At 28.3% G+C, this 21,950-nt stretch overlaps 2 protein-coding genes across 2 annotated transcripts in view; one reads left to right on the top strand and one right to left on the bottom strand.

The window, feature by feature from the left end:
• The first annotated feature begins 798 nt into the window (after positions 1 to 798).
• LOC136078704 (uncharacterized) lies at positions 799 to 1,716 on the top strand. The gene has a single exon (XM_065794492.1). The coding sequence runs from the start codon at positions 799 to 801 to the stop codon at positions 1,714 to 1,716; it is 918 nt and encodes a 305-aa protein (XP_065650564.1).
• Positions 1,717 to 16,412: 14,696 nt separating this feature from the next.
• The window catches only part of LOC100199264 (E3 UFM1-protein ligase 1 homolog), a 32,235-nt gene continuing 26,697 nt past the window's right edge, over positions 16,413 to 21,950 (bottom strand). Inside the window, exons 11-16 of the mRNA XM_065793348.1 lie at positions 20,672 to 20,751; positions 20,222 to 20,385; positions 17,711 to 17,841; positions 17,517 to 17,597; positions 17,079 to 17,170; positions 16,413 to 16,880 (exon numbers count right to left, since the gene is read on the bottom strand). Of these exons, the coding sequence (XP_065649420.1) occupies positions 16,508 to 16,880; positions 17,079 to 17,170; positions 17,517 to 17,597; positions 17,711 to 17,841; positions 20,222 to 20,385; positions 20,672 to 20,751 (921 nt within the window). The 3' untranslated portion in view covers positions 16,413 to 16,507. The remainder of the gene's footprint in view (positions 16,881 to 17,078; positions 17,171 to 17,516; positions 17,598 to 17,710; positions 17,842 to 20,221; positions 20,386 to 20,671; positions 20,752 to 21,950) is intronic.

Below are 21,950 nucleotides of genomic sequence, written 5' to 3'. Positions count from 1 at the left end.
ATCATAACATTTGATTTTATTTTAAAAGTAAGTTAATGTTTTTTGAGAATCTCAAATCATTTATGCTTTATAAATGATTTGAGATCCTCAAAAAACATTTATGGTAGTGTCACAGTTATTGGCATGACTCAATTACTGGCACTTCCATTTCTATTAAAAAAATTATATCTATATCGAGTTTAAAAGTAAAAAATCATCACGGTATAAACAAAGTAATCTATCGTCTACTATTTGAGCAAAAAAGTATTGCTGATTGTCAATTCTTCTATATAAATTTTACTATAAGTAAGAAGAAAACGCAATAATTTGGCGCAATTATTAATCTTGATACGGTTTTGTTCCAGGAGAAATCGAGAACATTTTATTGATTCCATAGTTTATTAATTAAAATCAGAAGTTCAAAATGGCACCAAAGGTAATACGAAATATTATTTAAAAGTCAAGAAAATAATTTTTGTTTTACAATAAAAACTTCTTGTGTTATTCTTTTTTTGAATTTGGGTGCCAATAATTGTGACAACAACTCAAACATTGGCACAACAATATTATCAAATGGATATGTTCATAACTCTTAAAATACAATACTTTTTAGGTTTTTGTTGCATCATATATTTTTAATATTGGTATTAATTACATTTAAGTCATTACTAACAGTAATTCTGTGAGTTACTTTGAGTTCTATAATTTCTTTTTCATTCTAAAATACTAAAATCAAGCGAGTCTAAGAGACAAGTTAAAAGAAAGCAGTATGACAATAGTAGCATGCAGAGAGCGATAGACTCAGTTAAAAAATCGGACATGTCTATCAAATCAGCTGCCAAAATGCATAATGTTCCTCGCAGTACTTTACAAACAAAACTATCTGGCTCAAGTACCCTTATGTGTAGGCCGGGACCAGCACCTACATTGCCACTGCACATAGAAGAAGCATGTGAGAAATATCTTATTGAAATGGCAAGAAGAGGATTTCTTTTAAAAATAAATGACTTATTAATAATAATTTCAGAAATATTACATAAAAGCTCACATCCTGCTATATTTAAAAATGGAATCCCTTCTAGAACTTGGGCATACAGATATCTAAACAGGCACCCTGACTTAAAGTCTAAAACATCAGAGCATCTCTCTTTAGGTAGGTCCAGTGTCACCAAGGAGTCCCTTTTGGCATGGTATAGCAACTTTAAAAAGTTCATTGAAGATAAGGAATTAGGTCATTTGATTAAGTCACCAGAATGTATTTTTAATTTAGACAAAACGGCTTTTTATCTAAACTCAAACAGAGGTAAATTCATTGGTAGAAAGCATGAATGTTTGCAACAGGTTTGCACTACTAGTGAAAAAGAAAATGTCACAGTTGCAATCAATTTCTCGGCTGCGGGAGAAATGGCTTCTCCTATGGTAACTTTAAAGAGGCAGAAACTATCTAAAAGTCTTCAGCAATGTGTTCCACTTGGAATGATAGTCCAAAGAAGCTCTAGTGGATGGATGAAGGAGGAAACTTTCCTGTATTATTTGAAAGAGTTTAAAAGGTATTTGCTTGGTAAAGGCTTGCTTAATATAAAAGACAATAATCAAAAAGTTGTACTTTTTGTTGATGGACATTCCAGTCACCTGAGCTATGGTGCATCTAAGTATTGTGAAGAGACAGGTATTGTACTATACTGCTTGTACCCAAATGCTACACACGTGCAGCAACCTGATGATGTTGGCACGTGAAGTGCAGATTTACAGAATGAGCCACACCGGAGCTGCCATTACAAGTGAAAAATTTCCTGCCATCGCAATTAAAGCTATTATTCAAATAACTGCTCCAGTCATGAAAAAAGCATTTGAGTGCTGTGGTTTATACCCATTTAACCCATATAGAGTTAATTTGAACAAGCTACTTTCAACTTATCAACTAGTTCCACAGCCTGTTTTCACATATGATGTGGGTAAAAACTGGCATTAGAAGGGCTAGAGAAAAACTTGTCAGAAGCTGAACTAAAGCAATTTAAAATTTGGAACAAAGACACTACAAACTGTTCACAACACTGGTGCAGGTTATATGAAATATGGAGAGACATGGTTGCAGAAATAAGACTACCAGCAAATACTTCTTATAGCTCAGGTAGATATTCTTATATTTTTAAATTTCTTTGATATTTTAGTTTCATTTAAATAAAGTTTTGGGTCAGATATAGATGAAGTTTCTGATAATTTTCAAGTTTCCTTTGATCAAAGTATTGGAAGAAGTACTTAAAGTACCTGTATAAAATAAACCTGTAAATAAACGAAAGAAACGTCTAGTATATGCTTTATCTACACAAGAGCATGGAAAAACGCTGACAAATAAAGTCAATGGATCCATAGAAGATGAAAATTGGATTTGTTATATGTGCAAGGCAAATTATGAAGAGGAAATAAGATCAAAGTTGTGGCTAAACTGTGATTCATGTAATCATGCTGTGGATTTAAACTGTATATCTAAAGAGCACAAAAAGCTGACAAATATAAAAAAGCTTATTAAAATACAGAACTTTCCTTTTGTGTGCCAAGAGTGCAATTAAATAAATATACAATTTTATTTCTTTAAATTCTCTTCAATTTCGTGGTTTTTGTTGATAAATTACAACAATTCTTATATATATGTATTCAATATACTATAATTATAATATATAATATACTTGTAGTTATTTTACAAACAAAAAACAAAATTTAAAAACTCAAAAAAAATTGATCATTAGGTTCTTTAGATCTGGATTCAAATTGATGCCAATAATTAGGTCGCGCGTGCCAATAATTGAGTCAAAGTGCCAATAACTTAACACAACGAATCAACTTACTTATAATATGAATATATACTAGATTTTTTGCGCAAATAAAAAATTAAATGCGTCAGGTCATTAACAAGGTATTTATCTAATATTGTGCCAAATTTGAAAAAGTTTTATTCACTGGTACGATTTTTGTACAGAAATTAGTATCAAAAATAGCGTTAAGGTGCCAATAATTGTGACACTACCATACTTACTTTTAAAATGAAATCAAATATTAAGATATTATGTAATATACTGTCATAAGTTGGTTAAATCGTATTTTATGTACGTAAACTAAAAAAGTTAAAAGCGCGGCTTTGCGTTTTTAAAAACTAAGTCTATAATTATTGCATAATTATGCAACAATTGTTAAAATATGTTTAAAATCTATTTCTTTGAATACTTTTAAGTTGAAAATTATGCAAACTCTTTTGTTTAAAAATATTCCAAAAACAATAGAACTTTTTAATTACTTTTTATACGCGATAAAAAAGTTACGCTTTTTACTTTTTTTGTTTACGTACATAAAATACGAGTCAACCAAACATTAACATACTTTTAAAATAAAATATATGTGCCACTACAGTTCGTTTTGCTATAAAAGATTTCTTATCATTCGTTAATGAATTCCATTAAAATTATAACAAATAGAAATCAATAAAAAGTAATAAGGAAACTGACATTTGTTAAAAAGTTGAAGATTTTTATCTTTATTTATTTTTTAATTCTTTACTAATTTTTTAACTCTTTAAGATTTTATTTTAAAACTCTTTATAAAAATAACGAGTTGACTCGTATTTTGTGTACAAAAAAACAAAAAAAGTAAAAAGCCCAACTTTATCATTGCGTAATAAAAAGTAATTAAGAAGTTCTTTTGTTTTTGGAATGTTTTTAAACAAAAGAGTTTGCATAATTTTTAACTTATTCAAGTTTAACGTATTCAAAGAAATGGTTTTAAACATATTTTAACAATTGTTGCATAATTATGCAATAGTTATGCGCTTTTCCTTTAAATACGCAAAGTTGCGCTTTTAACTTTTTTAGTTGACGTACATATAATCCGACTTAACCAAATAACGCACGAGCAAACTCAATTTTTTAAAATTACAAACATGGTTTAAATCTGGAATAAGATTGGTATGATCGGCACAGTCGGCCGAACGTAAAACGATCATGGCCAACCATTGGAATATGAACGGCATCACCGGCGCAGTGGTACCGGTCATCAGCCAATGAATCCCATGCATGGACCAAGCATGGAGAGTTTCCTGCGCATCCAGACTAACTCTGATAAAAAAAAACCTGGAGATCTCGCCTTTCCTAAAAAGCCCATACAATTTCAAGATTGCGTTGATACACAAAATCATTTATCCCGTCTAAGGAAGATTTCTATTTTAGACTGGATCCCGGTTAGGCGTTGTAAAAATTCTACATACAAACGCAAACTGAAAATTAGCCCAGTTAGACCAGACATCTTTACTACGAAATTTATTTAGCATTTGCTTCAAACGTTTTAGTGGCTTTGGTTAGGGGCTTATCATATGGAGAAGAAAAAAACTTTTTTTATTTTTATATATATGATCAGCCCCTAACCGAGATACTCTGTTAAACGATTAGTTTCAGCTCGTTTTTATTTGAAAAAAGCATCTCACACGATCGGGACATTTTACTTGATGCATATTAAAAGTTTGATAACATTTTATTGTTTGCAAAGTAAGTCATTTACAACTTTTAATCAACTAATGAAAATGAAGCTTTTATCTTAAAAAACGTTAAGAGGTCGTCCATAAAATACGCCACGCTTGTTATTATGAGTTATGATGTTGTGACGAAGGAGAGGGGAAGGGGTTACAAATGTTTGATTTTTGAACAAGGGATTATAGGTGTTAAAATATGATAAGTGATAAGTGAATAAAAATTGAGTGACGTAATTTACGGACGACCTTTACGGTGAAAACGATCGCGGTGATCGTTTAGCATTTCCAAGCAATCGCATAGGGGGCCGGATATTTGAGATATGGTAGACAAAATTATTTTGATTTTTTTTACTAAAACCCTTTTAATGTCCAAACTACCACTTTGCATGAAGATATATTTACTTTTATAAAAATTTTAGTTAAATAACTATTAATATTCTTTAACAAACTTTATAAAACTTTCAAAAAAGCGGTTATATAATCTTTTGATTAAAATTAGTGAACTTCTTAAAATAATGTAATAACTTAGAATGTGAATTGAATTACAATTTCATCTATGTTTATACTGGTCTCAAATATATCATGGTAATATATCATGGTAATATATCATGAAAGTATGTATAAAACAATTTGGCATTATCTCCTCGTTTGGTGAAATAAACCTTAAAATTAAAAATTCGCACTTACTTATGAAATAATTAAAGTTATTTTACTTATTCAAGAATAGATTTTCACTAGATTTGAAATTCTATTTTCAAATAATTAAATATTTACGACATCCAATGGCGTCATTAGAGGTTACGGGGGAAGAAGGGCGCGGGCCGCTCCGGGTGACACTACCACGACATGACACAGAGAGGTGACACCAAAATGAAAAAAAACAAACAATTTGACAGAACTGCTCATGCTCGTGTTAATTTATTAATACGTTTGGCCTAACTAATAATTTTCAGGTTTTGATTTTTCGATATTCTTTATTAAAAACTGCTATTTCTTCATTTCAGACAAAAATCTTTTGTCTTTTATTTAAGATCAAAATATTTTTGTCTTTTATTTAAGATCAATAGATTATTTTTTGTATGCCAATGATTTCAGCATCAGTATCATGTGAACCTGTGGTTAGTATATCGCAATCTAAACCGATGTAAGATTTCGCTGAGAGGCCTTCTTGTACGGCACTAAGATCTAACTCTCGCAAACTGTTAAGTTCTTCTGTCAAAGGTTTAAAAGGATCATCTTAAGCTTCTGTAGTATGTCTGTTTGTTTTGCTGATACCAACTTTTTTAAAGCAATTGATGGCGAGCTCCTTTGACACAGTATTCCAGGAAGATCCAAAATCTTTCAATGCTAGAAGGATATAATTTTTAGGCGGGAGTTTTTTTGTCAGTGATACACAAACGCATAATATTTTGACAATAGCGCGTTTTAAGACTTCGTATAATGCTTTGATCCATTGGCTGAAAGACAAATATATAGAAGCAAGATTTTTTGATGTTACACATATGAAACTTTTACACATTGTGCCAAATGAGAAGGCCTTGCAAAAAATTGGGTTGGGGGAGGCCTAGAAACTAAAAAACTATAAAACGTTTACCCCCTTCCTTTCTTAAATGTGAGGGCACTGATTTTTAATTTTTTTTGCCATATAAATTTATTAAAGTCGTAAACCATAATATAAATACAAATAGCAGGGGCAAGAAGAAGACATGATTGGTCTTATCACCAAGCCTCTTAGTCTATACCGTAAATATAAAACAAAAGTTAAAAAACGTAGCACTATATAATATAAAACGTTTTTTTTAAGACTATACAAAATAAAAATCATCGGTCCTAAAGTCCTACTTTAACTTTTTGTTTTTGTATTGTTTAAGAAAAATTAAAAAAAAGAAACAAAAATGTAATTAGTACAAAGACACTATATTACTAAAAAGAATGCAAGCAAATACGCATAATCCTTTAACTTCAACTCAACAATTTAAACGCGCAACAAAACAACACTTATTTGATTTTGATACAAAGCAATTACTATCCTTTTATTAAAAATTTTGATAATGTTAATTATTTAATATCTAATAAATTGACGCAACATGTTAATTATATTGTATGGTACTTAAAACATGTTTGATATTATTCTATATTATAATAATAACGCAATTTGTAAATGCAATATTTATTATAACTTACGCCATAGATGTGGATTGTAGATGTTTATAATTTGTAGATTATTATAACTTACGCCATAGATGTAGATTGTAGATGGAATATAAAACAGAATTTATTTGGTTTTGTATGTATATATGAACGGGCTTATATTTGCATGTATGTGTGTGTGCGTGTATAATAAAAATAAAAGTAGAATAAAATAGAGAATTAAAAATAATAATAATTTTAAAAAAATAATTAAAAAAAATTTTTTCTTCTTCTTTTTTCTGCAAATAGTAAATTGATTGTTAAATCAGTTTTCTCTTTAGTTTCTACTTTCCTTTTTCATTTTTATCGAATTTTTTAGTTATATTAACGGGGCTGGTGATAAGACCATGTCTTCTGCCGGCTCCGGTCGAAACTTTAATGTTATATTTTTATGTTGTAAAAAAATTGTAAAAGCTAATTTTTTTTTTACTGACGAAAATAAATTAAAAAAAAAAAAAAAAAAAATCCTGAAGCTTTCCTTTTACACGAGCATATACCTTGAGATATGTGAATAATTCTTATAAATTATAATTTTTTATATATATTTTTTTACAAAAAAAAAAAAGAAAAAAAAATTAAGAAAAAAAAATGATGCAATAAAAAGTGGCACAATCCGTGCTACTTTTTATTGCATCATTTTTTTAGACAATCTAAGATCGACAATCTAAGATCGACAGGCCGATAATGACAAAACTTCTAATTGTTGGGTAAGTTTAACATTAACAAATATAACGGTTACATAACGGTAAGTGAAAAATTTGGCGTTATGCTTACCATTGTTAGTAAAAAATATGCATTAAGCGTTGTGTATCCCAAAATTATTTGTATATTTGTTTATATATAAAAGTATAAAAGGCGTTATGCTAACCGTTATGTTACTTTAAGTTAACATAAAAGAAAATAGTGTTATTGTTGTTAGTCTACCAAACTCAAAGAAGATTGATACTCAAAACCATAAAGAGACGACTCCAAAATGGTTAATGCTCTATTAAGTGAAATAAGCGTAGATAAAAGTTATTAAATTTAATAAACATGATGGGTAATTACCCGTTATCTCAGGTTTTCAAACATAACTCTATGGTAAAGTGTTATGTTTGAAAACCTGACAGCACGAGCAATCAACGCCGTTTTATTATTCCCATGTTGCAATAATTATCATTCTCATAAAGTGACAAGTTAACGCGAGCACTTTATTATAAAAACCTATTAGCCAAATTCATTAGACGCGGTCCGCACACTTATGTTCACGATGTAGGGAAAAAAATAAAAATGGTAGCTTTTCATATTGATAAAGTATCAACAAATGTTCCACATCTTAATATTTATACTTTTTCTGGCTAGATTTTTAAAACGCTTTAATTGTATTGTGCTTCTGCTTTATGCTTTATAAAAATTTTAAATCAAAAGATTCGAATGGCCAGCTCAAATACTATCGTTTACCAAGATCAGAAAGTGTACAAAAAACCTATATGAAGCTGTTTAAAACAAGTTTGTAAAAAGAGTGATTTAATACAAACAATTTGCAAGAAATACAAACAATTTGCCAGACATTATTATTTCAGTTAAATAATAAGAAAGAAGATGCAAAAAAAAACTGACTAGCTATAACAAAATTTGAATCAATCATAAAAACAAAGTGATATGAAGAAACAAAAATAAAATTCAGCAAAGAGAAAATTATAGTTATAAAAATTATAAAAAGGAACCCTTTATATATACAAATTCAAAAATAAAAATTTCAAAATGTTAAAATTGCTTTTATCTCGAAAAAATTACAATGGTAAAAAACTTTAAGTTTTTTATAAATTTTCTTAATGATTTTAACATAACAAAACTAGATTGTCAAATTTGACTTTTAACATAACAAAATTAGATTGCAAAACTTGATTTTAAGATAATTTCACTTTTTCATTTTCTTTTAATCATATATTGAATTTACTGTTTCTTCAACATTTGCTTAAGAGCCATTTTTTGTAAGAATCAGGCAGTCAATGGAAGTGACCTCTTCCAAATTGCTTAAATTTTTTATATATTGATCAGAATATAGAAAAAACCTGTTGGGGAAAAAAAAAATTTCAAAAATGTTTCGTTCACTCGGAATCTGGTCTTAAATTTTTGAGATTTTTTTAAAAATTTTTAGAAATTTAGTTTTTGCCACCTTTGAACCCATTTTTTTGGCAAGGCAAAAAGTTGCACATAGCTTTTGTAGTTAATATCAGACGTAACCCAAAAGCTTTCTCCAAAAAATATAAAAAAGTTGCGTGACACTGTGCGGTTGGCTAATTATCATAGTTCAAAAGTACAAAATCAATCACTTTTGTCAATTTTTAATCGGAGTTAATTCTAGCGGCGAAGTGTTGCACACAATTTTTCTTTTAGGATTTGAAATTATCAAAGTTATTGAGTCTAAAAATGCAAAGAAAGTTATGTGATACCTAAGGCCTATTAATATATTAAGGCTTGAAATTGGAAAAAAATGTTTTAGTATACTTACAAAATGAACCATTACAGCAGAGGCGCTTAGTTTTGTAAAAATGTAAACATATCCAACTGTCAATACAAAAAGGTCCTAACATAATAATAAAAAAAATTCGTGTGATCGTTAGATATTAAGTTAAAGGTACAAATTGTTAAAAATGATTAAGTACGAAGAGATATTTTTTTGGACACACAGATGAGGTTTTCGCTCACAATAAAATTTCTATCATCCAAAATTAGCATTTAGCATTACACAAAACATTGCACGTAATGTTAAGAAAAAATTTAAGCGTTTCTGACTATGATATAGAAATCATAACAATTGAAATAAATAATAATAAAAAACAATACATGATCAGAAGTGAATTATTTAAATTTACGTCATAACCAAATAACTTGTGGTGATCGAATGGAAGAAGAACCGCTGATATCACGATTGTGGAGAAACAGTTAGTGGGCGGTTGTTTACTTTACCATAAAAATGTCTTAACTTTATTTTAACGATCTTTAAAATTTGCATAAATAGAGTAGATATTTTATCATTGCTATTGAGAAATAGGTACTGCATAAATAGAACTTGTTTTTAGTTGAGTATGAAACAAAACAAATATTTTTATGAAAACTGTTGTTGCTTTTCAAAAGGAAATTGTGGATCATTCAAAAAATATAAAATTATAAACAAAATGTTCTACATTCATCAGCTGGGAGATGTTGATGTTAAGAAACACCTCATCAACTTAAAGGTAATTATGTATTTTAAATTTACGCAGACTGTAATATAATTTTTATAATTACATACTTTATAACTTCTCTGCAATAAGATTTTGAGACAAAGTTCTTTAAACAAAAAAAAATAGCTCTTTTAATTAATTTCTCACTCTTTTAATAAATAATCACTAAATTAATCACACTCTTGCAATATTGTATTTTAATAATAACAACAATGTATTTCAAACTTGTAAACATTTTCTGAAGAGTCAGATTATAAACAATGCTTTAAATGACACACTTAATAATTGTTTAAAAAATTGTTTTTAGGTCATGCGATTAAACGATAATAATATTTGGGAAGAAAATGGACTTATTGCAAATAGACTTAAAAGAAATCTTGAAAAGGATGAACAAATATGTGCTTTTCACCGGTACACGTTTGGTATTGCATGGAGTCCTCCAAAAACATGCTTTCATCCTCACCATCTAAATATAAAAGGAAAAAAATCTCCCGCTTTAAGGGCGTCACCAATACATGTCGTCATATCAATGTCAAAGCGATACAATGAAGTATTTTCAGTTGGTGCAATGCTGTGTTTTACCCATTTAAAGCAAGAAACTGCTTTATCTAGAGTCAACGAAAACACCAATTTATGTACAGAAACACAAACACAACAAGAACAAACATATATGACACCTGCTACTTGTCAGATGAAGAATTTGATCCCGGTGAAATTAATGTTTCACAGGAGATTTTGGACGAATCTCTAAGAAGCCGTGAGAGTGTAACTGAGGTTCTTAATGCAAGTCCAATAAAATTTAGATTAAAAAGGAAGTTCGAATATCTGGAAGATACTACTAAAGATAAGTTAAAACGCAAGTATGTTCGCCTAGAAAACTTATTAAAGAAAAAATTTGCGGAAGCTGTTGCTCCTGGACAAGAGGAAATACTTATAGATTTTCTTAACAGTAAAAATGTTGATGAAATAAATAGCCCTCTCCCAATTGAAATTATTCGTGCTCAGAAAGTATATAAGCAAAGTGATTCCATGGGAAAGTTAGTTATCCTCTCATTATTAGACCATACCAAGTATACCAAAAAGTTTATAATGAACACATTTGAGTGTACCAAACATCGTATAGAAACAGCAAGAAAATGGCATGCATCTCATAAAGGGTTGGCATTTCCAGAGAAGAAAGTATTCGTCCGATCTAGTCTTGATCAAACAAAGTGTGAACATTTCTTAGACTTTATATTTACAAGCGGTATTTTGCATGATGTTGCTTATGGAATAACCAAATTAAAATACGACAGCGGTGAAGAACAAAAGATAGTGCATGCAATACTGACGACAAAATATAGCCACGCTATCATGTTCTATCGAAAAAGTTGTAGTGAAAACAATTATATACCATTATCTGATTCAAGTTTGTGGAAAGTATTGCATGCAATAAAACCTTCAAGTCGAAAAAGCTTAGCTGGATTAGATGATGTTACTGCTTCAGGCATGAATGGTTTTCAAACATTACAAAAATTGGCACAAAGATTTAGTTCTAAATCTCTCGAAGCTGCCCTTGAAAAAGGAAAAAGGTATTTGAAAACAAGTTATCAAACCAATTGTAGTGTAAATGACTCAAACATTTCTTCTCATAGCTCAATACATGCCTTATCAGATCCATCTGAAAAAAATCTTCAATCCAACACAGAGATATCAGAAGTGGTATGTGCCGATTGCTATGATTTGTGCAAAGCTATCGAGATGATCAAAGAACTAACAATTCAAAATTCTGACGATGCTGATTCTATTTATGATTTGGAAATTGCTGTAAAGGATGTATTCAACTACATAAAACACCTGATGAGAGATTCTCAACAGAAAAAGGCAAAAATCGAAGCTTTTAAGCAATTAAACGATGAAACTGCTTTCTGGCTTAAAGATTTTTGTCAAAAAATTCTTCCGGTTCGATACAGAGAGGGCCAAAGAGAGTATTTTGGCAAGAAAGGAATGAGTTTACATGTGGATATATTCTTCATAAAAATAGCAGGAAAGTTGTTCAAACGTGTTTACTTTACTTCAATGTATAGGTGTGATCAGGGAATAGGTGATGTTGTTTCGTTAGCCACTGCAGTTTTAGACCAATTTAGAATTGATCAACCGCATATCAAGAAAATGTTTACCAAATCTGATAATGCCGGCTGCTATCAGGGAAATCTTTCAGCTGAAGCAATCTACAATGTATGCAAAGAGAGAGATATAAAGTTGCTGAGATATGATTATAATGAACCCTGTTGTGGAAAAGATCAATGTGACAGGGAGAGTGCAGTTGTAAAGACAATTTTAAGGAGTTACTTTGACTCTGGTAATAATCTTTTGACTGCTGAAGATATACACAAGGCTATGCATTATAGTTTTGGCGCTAAAAATACTAAAGTAGCAGTTGCTCAAATTAGCAATGATAAAACTGTAGTTACTGGACCAAAGATTAAGAACATTAGCAACTATCACTCATTTGAGTTTGGTGAGAAAAGTATGAAGATGTGGCGTTATTTCAATATCGGTGAGGGAATTGAACAAGAGTATGGAAATCTTAAAATTCAACCCTCGATTAAGTTGTTGTTGCCATATAGCAAAACAGATAATTCAATTAAGCGTAACAAGTCACTTAAGGAAAAACAGAAAAGAAGTGACAGGCAATTATATTCATTAAGATTTTGCACTGAAATGAATTGTACTTTATCATTTGAAAGCGATGCTGAGTTAGATGAACACATGCTATCCGGTCTTCATACAGTTCCGAAATCATTAACATCATTGGATAAAGTTCGCAACTCGTTTGTTCATAAGATGAAAATTACTTCACAGCTTAAATATGCCAATTTCTTCATCCTCTAACAGTGCTTCCGTAAAAGACAAACCACATTGCATGAACATTTTTCTATTGCAAGGTCTGGCATCACCAGTTCGAAGTTCTTTTAGATTTTCAAATCAGCAGAAAGAACTGTTGTATAAATACTTTATTCGTGGAGAAGAATCAGGTAATAAAATGAGCCCTGAGCAGGTTCACATGCAGCTGAGGAGAGAACTTCCGCCTGATCAATATGTAACTAGCCAACAGATAAGATCTTTATTTTCAAGGTAGGCATTGTTGCTATCAAAACTTTTGCAAATTAGATTATGTTTCTGACTGTTAAATAGTTCTTTTACAAATATGAAATTAAAATTTAGGTGAAAGTTATAATTTTGTGTGTTTGTTTACATATGTTTAAAAATATGTACAATTGATATTGTTATAGATTTAGTAACCTGAAAAGAAAAAAGGCAAGCTGGTAGAACCGACAACAGAAAATAATGAAAATAGTCAGGTTAACGATAACAAAGAAGTTTATGGCGAAAATGATGACTTTAATCTGGCAGGAGACAATGAAGATGATAATAAATATGAGGAAGATATTGCCAATCTTGCAAAAGAAATTTGTCTTGTATGGAAAGTGAATGATTGGGTTGCTGTTGCATATGAAAAACAATGGAATATTGGATATATTGTGGAGGTAATATTATTCAAAGTATATATTAGTTTCAAGTTTTTATTTTGTTTTACAAAACAGTGCTCTAAAATAAAAGGAATATAAATAAAATGTAAAAATAATTTCAGAATGACATTATATAAGACTTTACAAGTTTTATTGAATGTAGTAAATTAAAACAAATCATAAACTCTTTATTATATTATTTTAAATGTTGCGCTAATACTTTTAGGTATCTATAACTGGGATCAGAGTTAATTGTATGATTAACGGGCAAGAGAAGAATACTTTTCGCTGGCCAGTTACTACCGAGGAGATAAATAACCAAACTGATAAAATTATCTGTTTAGTAAATGCTCCTTTTCTAATCAGTGGTTGTGGCGATTATTCATTATCCGAAGAAGACTATAATACAGTCATATCATTATTCTTAGAGAAACTTACTGCAGCAGAGTAGAAATTATGTGTGATGTGGTGGATAATGTGTGTAAATGACTCTATTAATAAATGAAAAACTAATTTTTAAATGGAAAAACATTTAAATGTTTGATTTATGTTTTATTTAATTAGCAATATAGTTATCTTGATGTTAGATTTTTGTTCAGTTTTTAATTAATGTTATATCATGCGTGTGACAAAATCACACGAATTTTTTTTATTATTATGTTAGGACCTTTTTGTATTGACAGTTGGATATGTTTACATTTTTACAAAACTAAGCGCCTCTGCCGTAATGGTTCATTTTGTAAGTATACTAAAACATTTTTTTCCAATTTCAAGCCTTAATATATTAATAGGCCTTAGGTATCACATAACTTTCTTTGCATTTTTAGACTCAATAACTTTGATAATTTCAAATCCTAAAAGAAAAATTGTGTGCAACACTTCGCCGCTAGAATTAACTCCGATTAAAAATTGACAAAAGTGATTGATTTTGTACTTTTGAACTATGATAATTAGCCAACCGCACAGTGTCACGCAACTTTTTTATATTTTTTGGAGAGAGCTTTTGGGTTACGTCTGATATTAACTACAAAAGCTATGTGCAACTTTTTGCCTTGCCAAAAAAATGGGTTCAAAGGTGGCAAAAACTAAATTTCTAAAAATTTTTAAAAAAATCTCAAAAATTTAAGACCAGATTCCGAGTGAACGAAACATTTTTGAAATTTTTTTTTTTCCCCAACAGGTTTTCTCTATATTCTGATCAATATATAAAAAATTCAAGCAATTTGGAGGAGGTCACTTCCACAGTTTCAGGAATTTGCCTGATTCTTAGAAAAAACGGCTCTTAAAAGGAATTAATTTGTTTAATTTAAAAATGTTTGATGTTTTGCATCTGTACACTTTTTCAACTTTTGCTTTAGAAAGAAGTTTTCAAATAATTTACCTTTTTAAATATTTTCTAAATGGCTTAGTCCTGGTGTAAAAAATATTCTAAAAAACATTCCGATATAACAAAACTTTAAAAGTTTTCCAAAAAAACCAAGTAAATTGGATAGTCAAGCAGCTGTAACTTTATGTTTTCTATAATTATGCTACTTTTTTGTATTTTGTTCTATGCTTATGTAATTAATACCATATTATTTTGGAGCCATGCGGTTACTATGGTAAATATTTACAATACCAGTATTAAAAAGTTATCTACTAATGAAAAATATGCTATGCCTTTTAAACCGTTGTATGTTCTTTGTACATCAGTATTTTCAGTCTTATTTCGAATGATATTAGTGACAATTTTGGTATTATTTTTAAAAGTGTTAGAAGTTTCTTCAAGTATTATTATAACTTGAATCTTCCGTGAGCTTATTAATATAGAAATCAATATTTTCAATTTTAGTATTATCCATGTGAAGTATAATTGGATCAAATAATGAGGTATTAAAACAAATATAATCTGATAAAACAAAGGCAGTTCTTTGTGAGTATTTATAACATAAATGTTGACCGACAAATGATTCGCGTTCAAATTTCAATATCATTTGTACAAAATAAACACGTTACAAATAAACAGCCATTTCTTAAAAGTGTAATTTCAATTTTTAAACAATGATAGATCTGTTTAAAAATAGTTTAGTTCTGGATATGCTGATATAGCAACTGTCATCTTTTTTATTTAGGACTCAGTTAATTTTAAAAAATGATTACACTTTGTAACTGTTCTGTGCAAGAAAGAGCATAAATCTTTTCTTTTATAGTTTTCATTGTATTTAGTATTTTATCATTATTGTGTTTTAAAAAACACAAAAGTGAAAGTAAGTTAACACAAAAGTAAAAGTAAACCCAGTACACAATCTACTAGAACTAACAGGACAACTTCAATGTTCTATTTTAGGAACAAATCAATCAAAAAGTAAAACAACTCAAATCTCAAATAGTCAATATATAATTTTATACTCATAGATTTAATGCATGTAACATTTAACCAGGTAACTATTTTATTTTGCAACTTTGTAGCATTTTTTGTTTATTCAGGAAGACGCAGTTCCCTTCCTTTTTAGAGTCACAATATCTGTAAACGATATCTTCACTAATTTTCTTATCGTAAAACATCTTGTTTGATAACCATTCAGCTGTAATTTTTGGTATTTTAAGAGATACTTCATTAAAAATAGATGTTTGCTATTTAATAACAATATTCAATAGCCTATTAGGCTTCTTTTTTTCTTTTAGCTTTAAAAAACGTAAATACATTTGCATTTTCTTTCGCAATTCCTCGAAAGTCGAAATCTTTTTAATCATTTAGGTTTTTAATCATGATGAATTAAGAGGTAATAGTAGCAACAACAGTATTGTTTAGTTGATTTTTTTTTAATAACAAAGTAACCATCTTTACTTTTTTCCCTACATCGAATTAATTTAGAAACCAGGCCTCTGAAATGAATTTGGCTAATGTATAACTTTTTTTCTAGAATCAATTCATAATTCATAAATAAAATATTAAATTTAATATAAAACATAAAAACATAACAACACACGTCACACATTTAAACAACATAAATAAAAAGTGACAAGTTTTTAGCAGATTTAAATTTTTTATTTAATTGCGATTTTTTTAAACATAGTTTATTCGGCTACTCTGACGAAACTAGTAGAAACAATTGTATTCACTATAAATCCTCTTGATGCGTTTTTTTGAAATTCTTAACCATTTGTTTAATTAAGATAATGCCTTCAGATAAACATTTAGAAGAATTATCTTGGCTATCTGTTGAGCCTAGACATTCCGATTCAGGAGTCTTATTTTTAACTAAATGTTTTATGACAAGTTGTTGATATTCATATAATAATTTATGATCAGAATCACTAATACGTTTTTCTAGATACGCTATGAGCTGAGGAACACATCTTCCAGGTGCGTGAAGTAACATACCTGTTTGATATTGGAAAAGTAAAACACACGCTAAATGAAGTCCCATCGCTGGGTCTGTTTCATTATCCAGTTGGTCGATTAAACTCTGACGGTGATTAAACAATATCTGTCTGAAAATAAAAGGCTAAAGTAGTAAAATAACAAAAAAAAATTTAGAAGAAAAGAAATATAAAAAGATTATTTAAATTAAACGTGGTTAAGAAAACAAACTCTCAAAACATAAAACAAAACTATTTAAACTATTTAACATTTTTTCAAACAAAATCTACTAGACACATTATCGATATATTTACACAACTTCCAACTACCTTTCTTTTTTTTTGTCCATTTTTTTAATAACCAAGTCACAATGATTAATGTCTGTAGCACGATCTAGCTGAATAAAGAAGTCTTCAAGGTCCTATAAAATAAATTCTTTAAATAACGAGAAAAACTTTAAATAACGAGAACTAAAGAGGAATAAGTGCAAACAAGCACTCATTTAAACAAATTTTTAAATCTGCTAATGGTGACTCAGTGTTTCTTAGTTTTTCATTTTTCAATATTAGAAAAAATATAAAGGTAGCACTGATTAAAGTTTTTGTCCCTTTTTTGTTACTAGCATTATAATGGCAGAAACTTCTGATCTAAATAGTGTTAAAATGACTAAAAGTGTTAAAATGATTAAAAACCACAAAACAACTATTTAGAAAAAAAATCTTTTTCATCCATTTAACAACCATATTTTTTAAAAAACAATTTATTACCTTTCCCCCTAAAGAACTATTCAATTTTGTCATAACTTCTTTCCAGTCTCCAGACAATTTATTTAGAAGTTTTAATCGAGTCTAAAATTGAAATATATAGCTAGACAAAATGTTAACTAGAGTGGTAAAAATTGACTTTATCAAAATATTTAAAGTGGTTAAAAGAAACAAAATTGACTAGGAAAGCACCTTACGTCTTGTGTAAAGACTTCATTTTCAGAGAGTGACATTAAATGTTCACTTGCAACTAGTTCACATATTACATTAACAATATCAGTACCAATCGTTTTTAACAAATGCTTAATCAATAAAATACGAGTTTCACCTATATATTAAAAAAAATTTTCAATTATCTAGTTGTTTTATTATCATTATGTATTGCTTATTTTAATTTGTTACACATATTATACAGTAACGTCCAAGATAAATAGACATATTTTGTAATATTTTCTCATGAAGTTACCTATTTTTAAAAGAAATTTCTTATAAATATGTTAAATTATACTAAAACTATATAAAAACATTAAAAAAAAAAATCACATTTGGGAGTAATAGGCTAGTACTATAAAGTTTCTTATTTAAAGGTTCTATTTTCCTAATCTAATACTAAAAGTGAGAGTTTTTAAAATGTTTAAAATTTATTTATAAATTGCATATTTCATTTGATTGCACACGCAAATTAAATACTTCAACTGTTGTTTTCCACTTTATAATTTTAACTTCGTACTATGAAGATGTGAAAAGTAGGTGAAAAATTAGGAAATACTCCATGAACTCTAAAAAAATAATTTTTGTTTTCTTATTGAAAAGAACAAAGTACAAAAAGTTCCTTAAGATTTTGGGGCTTCTTGTTTCTTATAAATAAATTTCTTTAAAAAAAAAAAAGATCTGTAATTACTCAAAATTTTATTAAAAGAATGGAAATGATTAGCTTCAAATTAGTTGGACAAACTATATATGTCCTTTAAAAATAATATTGCCGCAACTAATGATAAATTTCAGCATTTTTTATGATTTCTGCTACATAATGTATGTAATGTTGCAATCTGTTACACATTGTATATAATCTGTATATAATGCTAATACTAATACTAAAAAACCTTTTGCTGCAATGACACTATTGCATCTTTAGCATTGAACAAGCCGAATTCTTTACAATATCACTTGATTTTCCTCCCAAGTGTGTTTAACCAATCCAAACAAATCAACCCAAACAAATCATGCTGATTAGCTGGTTTACAACCGCTAATTTTTTTCTCAATGTGAAATTAACCACTGAACCACTCTCAATATGCAAAGATATTTAATTGGGTTCATGTCTGCAGATTGTGATGGTTGTTCTAAGATTTAAACTTTCCTTTAAACAAAAAAATATTGTGACTAGCTACTATGTGTTCTTTGGATTGCTGTCATGCTGGAATACTCAACCATGTGACATTTCATTTTTTGCATTTTGCAGAATTGTATCCTTGATTATTCTTTTATTTAAGTTTTTGTCCATATTGCCTTGATCTCAATAGATTGAACCTACTCCATCACGGCTAAAACATAAACAAACCATTATTGAGCCACCACTTAACTTTTGACCATTTTTTGTTGTGCTGTTTAACTTAAATGTTTGTTTTTAAAAAAAATCTCAATTGCACTCTACCATTTTTGGGGTAAACAGAATCTTTCTTAAAGCATTTCATCCAGCATTTTTTGTTGTGCTATTTAATTTAAATGATTTTTAGCAAATTTCAATTGCGTTCTACAATTTTTTGGGTGAACAGAAGCTTTCTTAAAGGGATGACAGCCAAAAAGGTTTTGTCTTAATCAACACTTTACTGTTGCATAAGAGCAAGAGATTTGATGTAACTGTCTATTCTATATGAAATTCTTTGGAAATCTTGCATGGATTTCACTATGACATATCGGCAAGAAGTTGTTTATTTTGGCCTTCCTGACTTTGGCAATACTTGGAAATACGTTGTCAAAAAACTTTCAATGTATAGCCAACTATTGATTATAGAATGTTTTTGTTCAAATTTGTCAGTCTTTTTTTTAGTTATTAAAATGCTCCAAGAAGACCTAACAGTCTTTTCTATAGCTGTTTTCACATTCAACTTTTAAGCAGCAGAGATAACAAATAAACCTAAAATTACAGCTTTTATATCAAATACAGATTGTCCCATTATGATAAATAATGATTTTTGAATGTTTTTATACAAATACACATTCAGAATAAGTAGTTTTTTTAAAAGTTAGTGGAATATAGTTTGTCCAACTACTTTTGAGCCAATTTTAAATAATGACTCCCAAATGTGATTTTTTTAAAATATTTTTTATAATTATAGTAAAATTTGACATATTAAAAAGAAATTTTATTTAAAAAAAGTTAACTTGGGAAAAAAACATTATGAAAAAGTCCAATTACTTAAAAAGACTATATAAAGTGTATTCAATTCAATTACATTATTATATATTAATTGGTGTACTCTACTATATAATATATAATATATATTATTTTTCTATATTTTTTCTTCTTTACTTTAATAATATTTTACTGGATATTCTTTTATATTTTAATTTTATTGAAACGTGATTATTTTTCTAAACTTCTACATTTAAATTTTACACTATTCTTTTTCTAAACGTTCTGAAATTTTTTAAAAACTAAAGCAATAACTCTTTTTTTTTTGTAATCATCCAGATATACAAATTACCTTCAAATAGATTTAAACCCTTCTCAAACAGCTTCATATTAACCAATAAACCATTAACCTTCTCTTGGTAGTCTTGGTGAGAGTTTTTTTTAGTGAGTGAAACTGATCCTGCAGTTGACACAAAAACATCTTTTACAACATTCTGATATTCTCGAGTCAATGGTCTAAACAATATGAAAACAAAATATTTATAAAGGTTACAAGAAATTTTCACATAAGAACATGAAAAAAATCAAAAAAAAAAAAAAAAAAAGAAAAAAAGCAATTTCATGAAAAAACAAAAATAAACAGGCTAAAGAATATTTAGTAATAAACATTTATATATAACAATTTCGTAAAGAAAACAGTGGTAGTCAAGCAAAGTTTTGAAAATCCTGCACAGTTAAATATGTCACACCATGAAAAGCATGATACTTTATAATCTATTCTCATATTCAAAGGATTTATAACCTGAATAAGTATGAAGCAATTTCATGAACAAATTCATTATCTTCACAATCTTTCAGTTCCGATTTTAAAACTTCTTCAATCTTAAAATAAGCATTAATATATATATATATATATATATATATATATATATATATATATATATATATATATATATATATATATATATATATATATATATATATTATATATATATATATATATATATATATATATATATATGGGTCAAATCATTATATTTCAACCAAATTCTGATTTCAACACTATCTCTGATTTTCCTGATTTTTACATATTGTTATCTGCATTATGTAGATAGAGTAAATTTGAAATTTCAGACTTCCAAGTACAATGGTTCAGAAATTATAGCCTTAGAAACTTGTCAAATTCACACCAAAAATGCCAGCATTTTTAAATAACCCTATTTTTCAATTATCAACTGTTGAATGCGTTACTAGAAACCAGTGCCCCTCTAATCTGCCAACTGGCCTATGTGAAGGGTGCAACAAATTATGTCATTTCTTAATAAAAAGAAAGATATGGATGGATGTCCTCTCCTTGATCTGGTCTTTATAGTAGATAGGGGTACAAATAAAGGGGGCAGTAACTTTTTAGAGACCTTCATTAAGGTTCAAATGAAGGTTTCTAAATTAATTTATATATTTAGATACTATATATCTAATATCTAAATTAATTTCAAAATGAAACCATTATCTCTTTGAATTCTATTTTATTATAGGTAATCGGTGGTTTGTACCCCCCCCCTCACTAAGGTAAGGGGAAGGAGGAGGGGTTTGATTAATTAAATTTGGTAATTTAATTAACTTTTGTTAAAAATTGGTTTGGTAATTTAATTAACTTTTGTTAAGACCATAACATTGTATATTTGCTGAAAAATCTGGCTTAGTTGCCCCCCTCCTCCTTTGATTGGTGACCCACAAAGTTTTCTTCAAATTGGTTGAAATATAATGATTTGACCCATATATATATATATATATATATATATATATATATATATATATATATATATATATATATATATATATATATATATATATATATATATATATATATATATATATATATATATATATATATGTATATAAATATATAAATATATATATATATATATATATATATATATATATATATATATATATATATATATATATATATATATATAAATATATATATATATATACATATATATCCATAATTTCCTTATGCACAAAAAAATCCAAACATTTTAATAAACATAAAAACTTATAATTATTAAAACCATCTT

The sequence above is a fragment of the Hydra vulgaris genome, chromosome 03 (assembly GCF_038396675.1).
Source record: "Hydra vulgaris chromosome 03, alternate assembly HydraT2T_AEP".
Lineage (NCBI taxonomy): Eukaryota > Metazoa > Cnidaria > Hydrozoa > Anthoathecata > Hydridae > Hydra > Hydra vulgaris.
Note: the sequence above shows the minus strand (reverse complement) of the source record. Positions and strands in the feature narration are given on the sequence as shown.